Here is a 14,679-nt window from a genome sequence, read left to right on the forward strand (position 1 = left end):
GTTTGGGGTTCACTAAGCTTCTGAAACCTGCACATTTGTGGGTTTTTGCCAAATTTAGGGAGTCTTTTGCCATTATATCTTCAAGTACTGCCTTCTTTCTCCTCTCCTTCCATGATTCCAATGACATGAAGGTTAGACCTTTTGTTACAATCCCACAGGTCCCTGGGGCTCTCTTTTTCTTTGCCAGTCTATTTTCTCTGTGTTGTTCAGATAGGATAATTTCTATTATTCTATCTTCTAGTTTACTCTGTCTTTCCTCTGTCTCCATAGTTCTGCTTCGGAGCTCATCTTTCTTTTAATAAGGTTACTTTTCAGTTCTAAAATGCCTACTTGATTCTCTTTTATATTTTATATTTCTTTTTTTTTTTTTTTTTCTGAGAGTCTTACTCTGCCGCCCAGGCTAGAGTGCAATGGCGCGATGTCAGCTCACTGCAACCTCTGCCTCCCATATCCAAGCAATCTCATGCCTCAGCCTCCCAAGTAGCTAGGATTGCAGGCACCCACCACCATGCCCAGCTAATTTTTGTATTCTAAGTAGAGGTCGGGTTTCACCATGTTGGCCAGGCTGGTCTTGAACTCCTGACCTCAAGTGATCTGCCCACCTCAGCCCCCCAAAATGCTGGGATTACAGGTGTGAACCACCACACCTAGCCTGTATTTTCTATTTCTTTACTGAAATATACTATTCTACCATTTGTTTCAAGACGGTTTGTGATTGTTCATTAGATAATTTTTAGAATGGCTACTTTAAAGCTTTTGCCAGATAATTCTAACATCTGTGTCATTTTGCTGTTGGCATCTGTTGATTCCCCTTTTTCATGCAAGCTACGTTTCTCTTCTCCTTCGTATGCTGAAAAATCTTGGATTATTTCCTAGACCTTTTGAATATTATGTTATGAGATTCTGGATGTTGTTTAAAACCTATGGAGAATGTTGATGTTTTTGTTTTAGCAGGCAATGTGCCTGGTTATGTTTGGGCTGCAAATTTCGATGCACCTTCTGTTGATTGTGATTCCAATGTCGGTTTGGCCTTCAAACCTTTTGCAGCACTATTTAGCTATGTTCCATGTATGCACCACTAACAGGCCAGTCTGACATCTGAATTCTCATCTGTTTACTAGTTCAGTTATTAAGGCCTTTTTTTAAAAGCTGTACATTTATTTGTTTATTTATTTTTTAAGTTTTTATAAATTTATGGAGTACAGTGCAATTTTGTTAATACATGCATATATTGCATAATGGTAAATTCAGGGCTATTAGGGTTATTCCTTGGGTATTCAATAGGGTATTCATCACCCAAATAATGTACATTGTACACATTAAGTAATTTCTCATCTATCCCCCCAGGCTCTCGCCCTTCTGAGTCTCCATTGACTGATTCCACATTCTGTATCCTAGTGTATATACATTATTTAGTTCCCACTTATAAGTGAGAACATATAATATTTGTCTTTCTGTGTCTGTTCAAAGTCTTTTGTATGCTAATTAGCATGAAATCCACGCATGAGTGCCTCAGGCTGCATTCAACATTTTGTAAACAACTTTATGGGGCTGCTTTCCCAAGTCCTGCCTCTCCATGACCATCCTGATACTTTCTGGTTCCCTGTGGCTTCCTCTCCTCATCCTCCAGCCAGAAAGCTGAGGTTTAGTTATCCTACTCTGCTGCACATGCTTCCAGGGACATGAGCAGCATGAGGAAAAAGAGTTAAACTCACTGCCAGTTTTGCAGCACTTTGAATTCTGATCTTCCCTAATATACCTGCCACTATTTATTTTTCAGAGTCCTCAAGTAGCTTCTCCATGCACTGTGTCCAGAAATTATGGCTGCATTCAGTGAAAGAAATGGGGGAAGTCATCTCCTCTATGTTACCCAGAACCAGAGCCCGTAGCCTATACCTGTCATAAGAGTCACCTTTTTTTTTTTTAATTCTGAAAAGTGGAGGTACTACAGTATGATAGGCCAAAAAAAAAAAAAAAAAAAAATCTTTGATTTCTGAAAGAATTAATTCCATTCAGGGACTCAACTTCTTCCTGGTTTAGTCTTGGGAGGGTGTATGTGTCCCAGAATTTATCCATTTCTTCTAGATTTTCTATTTTATTTACATAGAGGTGTTTATAGTATTCTCTGATGTTAGTTTGTATTTCTGTGGGATCAGTGGGGATATCCCCTTTTATTGTGTCTATTTGATTCATCTCTCTTTTCTTCTTTATTAGTCTGACTAGCAATCTATTTTGTTAATCTTTTCAAAAAACCAGCTCCTGGATTCATTGATTTTTTGAAGGATTTTTTGTGTCTCTATCTCCTTCAGCTCTGCTCTGATCTTAGTTATTTCTTGTCTTCTGCTAGCTTTTGAATTTATATGCTTTTGCTTCTCTAGTTCTTTTAATTGTGATGTTAAGGTGTCAATTTTAGATCTTTCCTGCTTTCTTCTGTGGGCATTTAGTGCTATAAATTTCCCTCTAACCACTGCTTTAGCTGTGTCCCAGAGATTCTGGTATGTTGTGTCTTTGTTCTCATTGGTTTCAAGAACTTATTTCTTTCTGCCTTAATTTCATAGTCATTCAGGAGCAGGTTGTTCAGTTTCCATGTAGTTGTGCGATTGAGGCAATAATTAATAGCCCACCAACCAAAAAAAGCCCAGGACAAGATGATTCACAGCCAAATTCTACCAGAGGTACAAAGAGGAGCTGGTACCGTTCCTTCTGAAACTATTCCAAACAGTAGAAAAAGAGGGACTCTCCCTAACTCATTTTATGAGGCCAGAATCATCCTGATACCAAAACCTGGCAGAGACACAACAAAAAAAAAGATTTCAGGCCAATATCCCTGATGAACAATGATGTGAACCTCCTCAATAAAAAACTGGCAAACCAAATCCAACAGCACATCAAAAAGCTTATTCACCACGATAAAGCCAGCCTCATCCCTGGGATGCAAGGCTGGTTCAACATGTACAAATCAATAAACATAATCCATCACATAAGCAGAACCAATGACAAAAACCACATGATTATCTCAATAGATACAGAAAGGCCTTCAATAAAATTCAACACCCCTTCATGCTAAAAACTCTCAATAAACTAGGTATCGATGGAACGTATCTCAAAATAATAAGAGCTATTTATGACAAACCCACAGCCAATATCATACTGAATAGGCAAAAGCTGGAAGCATTCCCTTTGAAAACCAGCACAAGACAAGGATGCCCTCTCTCATCACACCTATTCAACATAGTATTGGGAGTTCTGGCCAGGACAATCAGGCAAGAGAAAGAAATAAAGGGTATTCAAATAGGAAGAGAGAAAGTCAAATTCTCTCTGTTTGCAGATGACATGATTGTATATTTAGAAAACCCCATCATCTCAGCCCAAAATCTCCTTAAGCTGAAAAGCAACTTCAGCAAAGTCTCAGGATACAAAATCAATGTGCAAAAATCACAAACATCAAACATTCCTATGCACCAATAACATACAAACAGAGAGCCAAATCATGAGTGAACTCCCATTTAAAAATGCTACAAAGAGAATAAAATACCTAGGAATACAACTTACAATGGATGTGAAGGACATCTTCAAGGAGAACTACACGCTGCTGCTCAACGAAATAAGAGAGGATACAAACAAATGGAAAAACATTCCATGCTCCTGGATAGGAAGAATCAATATCATGAAAATGGCCATACTGCCTGAAGTAATTTATAGATTCAGTGCTATCCCCACCAAGCTACCATTGACTTTCTTCACAGAATTAGAAAAAAACTACTTTAAATTTCATATGGAACCAAAAAAGAGCCTGTATAGCCAAGACAATCCTAAGCAAAAGGAACAAAGCTGGAGGCATCACACTACCTGACTTCAAACTATACTACAAGGCTACAGTAACCAAAACAGCATGGTACTGGTACTAAAACAGATATATAGACCAATGGAACCAAACAGAGGCCTCAGAAATAATGCTACACATCTACAATCATCTGATCTTTGACAAACCTGACAAAAACAAGCAATGGAGAAAGGATTCCATATTCAATAAATTGTGTTAGGAAAAGTGGCTAGCCATATGCAGAAAACAGAAACTGGACCCCTTGCTTACACTTTATACAAAAATTAACTCAAGATGGATTAAAGACTTAAATGTAAGACCTAAAACCATAAAAATCCTAGAAGACAACCTAGGCAATAGCATTCAGGACATAGGCATGGGCAAAGACTTCATGACTAAAACACCAAAAGCAATGCCAACAAAAGCCAAAATTGACAAATGGATTCCAATTAAACTAAAGAGCTTCAGCATAGCAAAAGAAACTATCATCAGAGTGAACAGGCAACCTACAGAACGGGAGAAAATTTTTGCAACCTATCCGTCTGACAAAGGGCTACTATCCAGAGTCTATAAAGAACTTAAACAAATTTACAAGAAAAAGAACAAACAACCCCATCAAAAATTGGGTGAAGGATATGAATAGACACTTCTCAAAAGAAGACATTTATGCGACCAACAAACATGAAAAAAAGCTCATCATCACTGGTCATTAGAAAAATGCAAATCAAAACCACAGTGAGATACCATCTCATGCCAGTTAGAATGGCAATCATTAAAAAGTCAGGAAATGACAGATGCTGGAAAGAATGTGGAGAAATAATGCTTTTACACTGTTGGTGGGAGTGTAAATTAGTTCAACCATTGTGGAAGACACTGTGGTGATTTCTGGTTCTAAATTCCAAGGATCTAGAACCAGAAATACCATTTGACCCAGCAATCCCATTACTGGGTATATACCCAAAGGATTATAAATCATGCTACTATAAAGACACATGCACACGTATGTTTATTGCAGCACTGTTCACAATAGCAAAAACTTGGAACCAACCCAAATGCCCACCAATGATAGACTGGATAAAGAAAATGTGGCACATATATACCATGGAATACTATGCAGCCATAAAAAAGGATGAGTTAATGAGCTTTTCAGGGACATGGATGAAGCTAGAAACTATCATTCCCACTAAACTAACACAAGAACAGAAAACCAAACATCACATGTTCTCACTCATAAGTGAGAGTTGAACAATGAGAACACATGGACACAGGGAGGGGAAGATCACACACTGGGGCCTGTCAGGGGGTTGGGGTTAGGGGAGGGATAGCATTAGGAGAAATACCTAATGTAGATGATGGGTTGATGGGTTCAGCAAACCACCATGGCACATGTATAGCTATGTAACAAACCTGCACATTCTGCGCATGTATCCCAGAACTTAAATTATAATAATTAAAAAAAGAATTAATTCCAACCCTTACTCTATCATTTAACTTTTTTTGAGCCTCTGTTTCTTCATGTGTAAAAAGGGGGCTGTGTCAGGGGTCCCCAAGACTATCCTCAGGTTCAGGGATTTGCTAGAAGATCTCGTAGGATGCAGATAAGCTGTTATATTCATAGTTATAGTTTATTACAGCAAAAAAATACAGATTAAAAATCAGCAAAGGGTAAAGGTACAGGGGGTAAAGTCCAGGAGACATCAGCAAACTTCCAATTGTCCACTCCCAATGGAGTCTATAGACAGCATTTAATTGTCCCAACAATGATGCGTGATAACATGTGCAAGGTGGTGGCAACCAGATCACTCAAACCTTGGAGTCCAGGGTTTTTGGGGTTTTTTTTGAATAGTCATATAAGCATGTAGCATTCATATGACTGACCTCAGCTCCTCAGACCATATCGCACAACTACCCCAGAGGTAAAAGTGATGCACCATGGCCCAAAGGTCCAGGCACACAAACATACTCATACCAGGCAAGATACTACAAGAGCTCAAAAGTCTCTCTCCCAAGAGCCAGGAAACGGCCAGTCCTGAAAACTTTGGGTTTGTGCAAGATTTGAGCAGCCCAGACCTGTTAGCTCTTTCCTGCACAGGTCTACAACTTTTAGCTTTTGGAATTATTATGAGGACTAAATGAGGTGGATATAAAATACCTTGTAGTGTCTGACACATAGTATAGAGGGTTGGTTGTTGGTTTATTGAGGGTTTTTAACATGCAGGAATGTTGCATTTTATTGAACATCTTCGATAAAAGGCACTGAAGGAACGTACTTGAACATAATAAGAGTCATCTATGAAAAACCCACAGTCAAAATCATACTGAATCGGCAAAAGCTGGAAGCATTCACCCTGAAAACCAGCACAAGACAAGGATCCCTCTCTCACTACCCCTGCTTAATATAGTAAGTCCTGGCCAGAGCAATGAGGCAAGATAAATAAATAAAAGGTATCCAACTAGGAAGGGAGGAAGTCAAACTATTCCTGTTTGCAGACGACATGATTCTATGTCTAGAAAAACCCTATGGTCTCTACCCAAAAGCTCCTTGAGCTAATAAACAACTTCAGCAAATTTCAGGATACAAAATCAACATATAAAAATCAGTAGCATTCTGATGCACTAACAAAATCCAAGTTCAGAGCCAAATCAGGAATGCAATCCCATTCACAATGGACACAAAAAGAAGAAAGTACCTAGAAATACAAATAACCAGAAATTAAAAGATCTCTACAATGAAAATTATAAAACACTGCTCAAAGAAATCAGAGATGACACAAACAAATGGAAAAACATTCCATGCTCATGGATAGGAAGAATCAGTATTGATAAAATGCCATCCTGACCAAAACAATTTACAGATTTAATGCTATTCCTATCAAACTATTAATGACATTCTTCACAGAACTAGAAAAAGCTGTTTTAAAATTCATATAGAACCAAAAAAGAGTCCAAATAGCCAAGGCAATCCTAAGCAAAAGGAACAAAGCTGGAGGCATCATATTACTCAACTTCAAACTATATTACAGATACAGTAACCAAAATAGCATGGTACTGGTACAAAAACAGACACATAGACCAATGGTACCGAATAGACAGCCCAGAAATAATGCTGCACACCTACAATGCAGCACACCATCTGATCTTTGACAAAGCTAACAAAAACAAGCAATGAGGAGGGGACTCCCTATTCAATAAATGGTGCTGGGATAACTGACTAGCCATATGCTAAAGACTGAAACTGGACCCCTTCCTTACACCATATACAAAAATCAACTCAAGATGGATTAAAGACTTAAATGTAAAACCTAAACCTATGATAACTTGGGAAATACCATTCCAGATGTAGGAACTGGCAAAGATTTCATGACAAAGATGCCAAAAGCAATTAAAACAGAAGCAAAAATTAACAAATGGGATCTAATTAAACTAAAGAGCTTCTGCTCAGCAAAAGAAACTATCAACAGAGTGAACAACCCACCTACAGAATGGGAGAAAATATTTGCAAACTATACATCTGACTAAGGTCTAATATCCAGCATCTATAAGGAACTCAAATTTATAAGACAAAAACAAACAATCCCATTGAAGAGTAGGCAAAGAACATGAACAGACACTTCAAAAGAAGACATACATGTGGCCAAAAAGCATATGAAAAAATGCTCAATATCACTAATCATTAGAGAAATGCAAATAAAAACCACAATAAGATACCATCTCACACCAGTCAAAATGGCTCTTATTAAGTCAAAAAATAACAGATGCTGGCAAGGTTGCAGAGAAAAAGGGAACACCTATACACTGCTGGTGAGAGTGTAAATTAGTTCAACCATTGCTGAAAGCAATGTGGCAATTCCTCAAAGAACTAAAAGCAGAATTACCATACAACCCAGCAATCCCACTACTAGGCATATACCCAAAGGAATATAAATCATTCTACCATAAGGATACATGCATGCCTGTGTTCACTGCAGCACCATTCACAATAGCAAAGACATGCAATCAACCTAAATGCCCATTAATGGTAGGCTTCATAAAGAAAATGTGGCATATATACTATGCAGCCATGAAAAAAAAATGAGATAATGTCCTTTGCAGGAACATGGATAGAACTGGAGCCCATTATGTGTAACAAGCCAGCACAGGAACAGAAAACCAAGTACTGCTTGTTCTCACTTTTAAATGGGAGCTAAATAATGAGAACACATGGACACACAAAGGGGAACAACAGACACTGGAGCCAACCTTAGGGTGCAGGGTGGGAAGAGGGAGAGGATCAGGAAAAATAACTATTGGGTACCAGGCTTGGTACATGGGTAATGAAATAATCTGTACACCAGACTCCCATGACATCAGTTGAACTACACCCACACATATAGCCCTGAACCTAAAATAAAAGTTAAAACAAAAACAAAACAAAAGTAGATATGGGAAACTATAGAATCTGAGATTAATATAAATCCAAGTTAAAATTCTACAAAAGACTATTCCAGATAGTTTATGTACAAATAGAAAAGGGACCATCACTAGAAGGCTGCCTAGTTAAGTAAGGATAAGTAAGGATTAATTAAGTAAGGCTTAGCCTTCCTTTCTTGTACTTCCTTTCTTAATCAGATTACTAGATGAGAAAATTTGGGCCCAGGCATGGTGGCTAACGCCTGTAATCCCAGCACTTTGGGAGGCCGAGGTGGGTGGATCACAAGGTCAAGAGATCGAGACCATCCTGGCCAACATGGTGAAACCCCATCTCTACTAAAAATACAAAAAATTAGCTGGGCATAGTGGCACGAGCCTGTAGTCCCAGCTACTCGGGAGGCTGAGAAAGGAGAATCGCTTGAACCAGGGAGGTGGAGGTTGTAGTGAGCCGAGATTGCCACTGCACTCCAGCTTGGCAATAGAGTGAGACTCCGTCTCAAAAAAACAAAAACAAAAACAGAAAATTTGGAAAAATTGATGATGTATCTTGATTTTGGCCAACATTTTGCCAAGCTAGAGAAACAAGAGTCAGGTAATATTCCATTAAAAAAGTTTCCAGAGAGCTTGAATCAAGTCTCAGATAACTTGAATTCAGCTGATGTAGACCTATCAGCTGACAAGACTTTACAAACTTGTAAATGACAAAACACGTCAGGTGACTTAACCAACAGTCATAAAGAACTCCTTGGGGAGTTCAAGGTAGGCCATATCAACAAGATGACTTTAAAATAAATTTAAAATTAAAATAATTCCCTTAGGGATGTATATATGTATGTATCGTTTAGTTGAAAATAGTTTACAGGGGGAAAGGCTTAGTTAGGAATGTCAAATGATCAAATGCTTGATAGAAACCAAATGTGCGTGGTATTCTTTCACTCATTTATTCAAAAATATTATATACCAACTATAAAAGCACATTCTGCCTTGCTTTGCATGTAAAAGTATAGAATCCAAACCTAGGGCAGTAATGGTACTGCAGACGCCATAGTGATGAGACAACACTGGATATTGCATTTAGTTTTATAAGACACCTTGGAGAAGAGAATTAACCATCCAGACTAGACCACCAGTTTCAAGGTGGCCCAAGAGTTGAAACCAAGTGTTAAGAGGAGATTGACAATCTGTCGAGGCTGATCATCCTGAAGGGTAGAAGACTAAGTGGAGATGTGAAAAATGTCTTTAAATTTTTTAGAGGCTATTGTCTGGAAGCTTTCATAGACTGCTGCTTGGTTCCTTAGGTAGCAGAAACTGTAACATCAATAGCTATGAGTTATAGGAAATTGGGTTTCAGCTAATATCATACAGTGTGTCATCTCCTTTACCAGACCCTAGGCATATAAAGATGAGCAGGACAAGATCCCCTTCCTCACAGTTAATCCATAAATTCATATTCCATAGAGAAGTGGCTCCAGACACAATGACTTTTCCAACAATGAGATTCATTAGGAAACTGGATGCCTCTTAACACACTGAGCTCCCATCTCTGGAACACAGAAGAAAGACATTTCAGGTACTGTTTGGGGGACTGAGGCTGGGCTGATGGTACCTGTGCCTAGCTGTGGTGTTCTGGTAGCCGCCAAGAACCAGGACTCCTATTTACCAGGACAAGCAAAAGGGGTAGCCCAAGGAGAGTCTGAGCTGTGTTCCTGGAGGAAAGCAAAAGATTAAAGCCAAAAATGTGGCCCTGAGAATCAGGTACACAAAAGCCACAGACTGTCAACAGGAGAGCAATTCTCAAGTCCAAAGAAGGGAAGAGCAGACATAGCCAGGATGCATGGTGTGAGCCTGGGGAAAACCATCATTTGGGAACAGCCTGGGAATGCTGGCCAGTTAGCAGCTTGTTGGGAGCTCTCTGTGATCACACAGGCTTTGGCTTGGATCAGATGGGACTGGACAAGATGCTGAATGACCCTGTGTCAGGGGTGTTAGAGATGTGACTTGTGATAGATGTCTTCCATTTGCCTCTGCAGCTCTGCTCACCACTCTTCTCTACCCTGTGTGGATCTAGGAAGTTGACCCACATTGCCTGCATCCATGGAATCCTCGCCTTTTGAACCTAGTTTGGTTTAGATAACAGCTAGAGCAGTGGTTTGGAGTCTTTGAAGAGGTCCTTCACATCCCTTGTTAGCTGAGAACAGCTAGAGATTAAAGAGGGGGGAAGACAGCGGAGTTAGGATCCCCCTGCTCCCTGCCTGCCTCGCCATGGGGTCACCTTGGGATTGCTGTTTTTCTAGGCCGAGGGTCACAACTCCTCTTAAAATGTCCCTGTTTACATAGCTTTTTCTTCCAGGATCCAGCAGCCACTCCCTGCCCTCTACCCTCTAAGCCTAGAAGGTGGTAACAGCTCCAGATACCAGCTCCAGTGTACTGCACTATCTCTTAGGGATCTCCTACATCTTGTCCATCCTATTTAAATGCTTCTTATATTATACTAATGTGAATGTATCATCTGTTTCTTGGTTGAACCCTGGCTGATACAGGATTCTGGATTGAGTGAGAAGATGGACTAGATTATTTCTAAGAACTCTTATACTTCTAGAGCTCTGGATTTCTTGTCACTGATCTTATATTTTTGTATACCTGAGTTATGAGGATTAAATTTCTGCACCCAGAAACTCACAGCAAATATTTTTGTAGCACATAAGAAGTTCATCTAGAGACTCATGATTTGGCTTAACCAAATAATTTATATGATTTATTATTTTTATAAGAATTTATGTTTTCAGTATGAATTGCAGTTCATAGCCTCAGTTGCTCACACTATGTCTGAAGGGTCAGCTAACGTCTTTATTGGTGTCATGTAAAAGACCCAAAGGGCACTTAATCTGGCCAAGCAACTACTGTCCAGACTTTGGCAATTTCATAAAAGAGCTGAAATTAACCTTAAATATCTTTCATAAAAGAGCTGAAATTAACCTTAAATATCTTTCATAAATAAGCTGCTCAGCCATACTGTGACATTTTCTGGGAAGACTGAATAGATGAGACTCCTCATAATGATGCTGTTCCAAGGATATGCCAGAACCTCAAGAAAAGAATGAGGAGACCACAGGGTCTGCATGACTGTGAACCACATGACTTCTGAGTCTGATAAGCCATAGAAGGCAAATTGTCTTCTGGTGGGAAGATCATTTCTATTTGACTCAGAATAAGAGGGTTTTGTTTTTGCTTGGTTTGGTTTTGAGGCTATCTTACTTCTAATGAGTCATTATCTTTTAGAGATACACAGTGAGATGTTTGTGGGTGAAATGATATGACTGAGGTCTGCTTTGCAGTGATACAGAGAAGGGGAATAGGTGGGAGCAGAGTAAAAACAGGATTCGCGATGGGTGGATGTGGGTGATGGAGACATGAGGCCCCTACTATGCTCTCTATTTTTGTGTGATTTTGGAATTATTGAATATTGAGAGTTATGTGAATAAACAGTTAAATAAAAAGTGACTTCTTTCTACAGGGAAACTCATTTATTGTTGCTTGGTGCCCATGATGTGATGCAGAAGCTCTGTGTGTAGGTTTCAGAAACATAATAGGAAAAAACATATCGAAACAAAATGTAAATGAGGAATGCTATTTTTGTGAAAGTTTACCCAAACCATGCTCAATGGAAAATATCAAGATATTATTATTCAGGATATACCTTTATAGTATCTTTCATGTGGACTTTGCTGTATGGACCTTGCTCCTAAATAACGTGGGGTAGAAGAGAACCAGGTAAGTTACATATGAAATAAGGTTGGTTGTGAGTTAAAATTTCTTGAGTTTTGGGGAAGGATATATGGGAGTTCGTTACACTATGTGTTCTACTTTTGTATATGCTTTAAATTTTTCATAGAATTCTCTTAAAAAATAAAACCTATACTGCACATCCAAAACATGGCCATTTTACATTAGGAAAGTATTAACTTTTACGATTTTATGAAATGTAATATTATGTTATTTCTCTTTCACCTCCTTAGATTTTGTGTTTTCTAATATATTGCTATTTGTCCATTTCTTTTGTTTTCCCCCACCCCTTAGTTTTGTCTGTTGTATGGAACCAAGCTGGTGTTTCAGGAGCGGGCCTGGTATTTAGAACATAAATACTTGACTCCCATGGCCAGCATGAGGATCAGGAATCAGGTAAGGTCCCTGGGGTACAGAAAAACACTTTGTACATCAGCCCTGGTCTCCTTGCTTTCTTAGAAAACAGTCCTGCCAATCTTCTATCAGTTTCCACTCATGGATTTTTATGCCTCTGGGACTTCACATGTATATTTTCATTGCCTATCATGATCGTATTACACTTAAGAGTTTAGGTGACAAGGGAATGACTCACTGTACACGAGTTTTCTAACATGAAAAGGAGAGGAAGGTGTCAAAGTGTTTTCCTTGTCTTGGCCAAAAAAAAAAAAAAAAAAAAGTATTAATGATTTCTGCTTCTTACCAAAGCCTATTAATACATTCTTTATATTAAGAAGAAAGACCTGGGGTATTTTTATGTCAGTGGTAGCCATGGGGAATTCAATACAATAGCTACGGAGCACCTGAAAAAGAAGGTGAGGCCAATATTCACCACTAAAATGCTACTGCAAAGAAAACGGATGTGAAACAGCATACTCATCAGTAAAACACATTTCTGATTACGTCCTTTCTGCAGGAGAGATGCTGAAACACAAACAGGTATAAGACTCAGTCTCCACATGAAGGGAGCTCATATCCAAGGACACAAAACCAACTTTAAAAACATAAATACTGGCCAGGTGCGGTGGCTTATGCCTGTAATCCCAGCACTTTGGGAGGCTGAGGCAGGCAGATCTCCTGAGCTCAGGAGTTCAACACCATCTTGGGCAACATGGTGAAACCCTGTCTATTAAAATACAAAAAAATTAGCTGGGCGTGGTGGCACATGGCTGTAGTCCCAGCTACTTGGAAGGCTGAGGCATGAGAATCGCTTGAGCCCCGGAGTTGGAGGTTGCAGTGAGCAGAGATTGCGCCACTGTACTCCAGTTTGGGCTACAGAGTGAGACTCCGTCTCAAAACAAAACAAAACAACAAAAACAACAACAGCAAAAAGCAACAAAACACAAATACTGTCACAGGGGCATGGAGGTTTTCAAATGAACTTGGCCATAAGAATAAATTCAGAGTTGCCTTCATTTCATTATGTACCCAATAGTCATTCAGGAGCAGGTTGTTCAGTTTCCATGTAGTTGAGCGATTTTGAGTGAGTTTCTTAATCCTGAGTTCTAGTTTGATTGCACTGTGGTCTGAGAGACAGTTTGTTATAATTTCTGTTCTTTTACATTTGCTGAGGAGAGCTTTACTTCCAACTATGCGGTCAATTTTGGAATAGGTGTGGTGTGGTGCTGAAAAAAATGTATATTCTGTTGATTTGAGGTGGAGAGTTCTGTAGATGTCTATTAGGTCCACTTTGTGTAGAGCTGAGTTCAATTCCTGGATATCCTTGTTAGCTTTCTGTCTTGTTGATCTGTCTAATGTTGACAATGGGGTGTTAAAATCTCCCATTATTATTGTGTGGGAGTTTAAGTCCCTTTGTAGGTCACTCAGGACTTGCTTTATGAATCTGGGTGCTCCTGTGTTGGGTGCATATATATTTAGGATAGTTAGCTCTTCTTGTTGAATTGATCCCTTTACCATTATGTAATGGCCTTCTTTGTCTCTTTTGATCTTTGTTGGTTTAAAGTCTATTTTATCAGAGACTAGGATTGCAACCCTTGCCTTTTTTTGTTTTCCATTTGCTTGATAGATCTTCCTCCATCCCTTTATTTTGAGTCTATGTTTGTCTCTGCACGTGAGATGGGTTTCTTGAATACAGCACACTGATGGGTCCTGACTCCTTATCCAGTTTGCCAGTCTGTGTCTTTTAATTGGAGCATTTAGCCCATTTACATTTAAGGTTAATATTGTTATGTGTGAATCTGATCCTGTCATTATGATGTTAGTTGGTTATTTTGCTCGTTAGTTGATGCAGTTTCTTCCTAGCCTCGATGGTCTTTACAATTTGGCATGTTTTTGCAGTGGCTGGTACCGGTTGTTCCTTTCCATGTTTAGTGCTTCCTTCAGGAGCTCTTTTAGGGATGGCCTGGTGGTGACAAAATCACTCAGCGTTTGCTTGTCTGTAAAGTATTTTATTTCTCCTTCACTTATGAAGTTTAGTTTGGCTGGATATGAAATTCTGGGTTGAAAATTCTTTTCTTTAAGAATGTTGAATATTGGCCCCCACTCTCTTCTGGCTTGTAGAGTTTCTGCCGAGATATCAGCTGTTAGTCTGATGGGCTTCCCTTTGTGGGTAACCCGACCTTTCTCTCTGGCTGCCCTTAACATTTTTTCCTTCATTTCAACTTTGGTGAATCTGACAAGAGTTGACAGAACAGACATCTTAGGAA

The 14,679-nt window shown here is 39.1% G+C and overlaps 1 protein-coding gene across 1 annotated transcript in view; it reads left to right on the forward strand.

Annotated features, from left to right (window-relative positions):
- The window catches only part of ACOXL (acyl-CoA oxidase like), a 362,868-nt gene that overhangs the window by 324,336 nt on the left and 23,853 nt on the right, over positions 1 to 14,679 (forward strand). Inside the window, exon 16 of the mRNA XM_030827970.1 lies at positions 12,311 to 12,412. Within this exon, the coding sequence (XP_030683830.1) occupies positions 12,311 to 12,412 (102 nt within the window). The remainder of the gene's footprint in view (positions 1 to 12,310; positions 12,413 to 14,679) is intronic.

This window comes from Nomascus leucogenys, chromosome 14, assembly GCF_006542625.1.
Source record: "Nomascus leucogenys isolate Asia chromosome 14, Asia_NLE_v1, whole genome shotgun sequence".
Lineage (NCBI taxonomy): Eukaryota > Metazoa > Chordata > Mammalia > Primates > Hylobatidae > Nomascus > Nomascus leucogenys.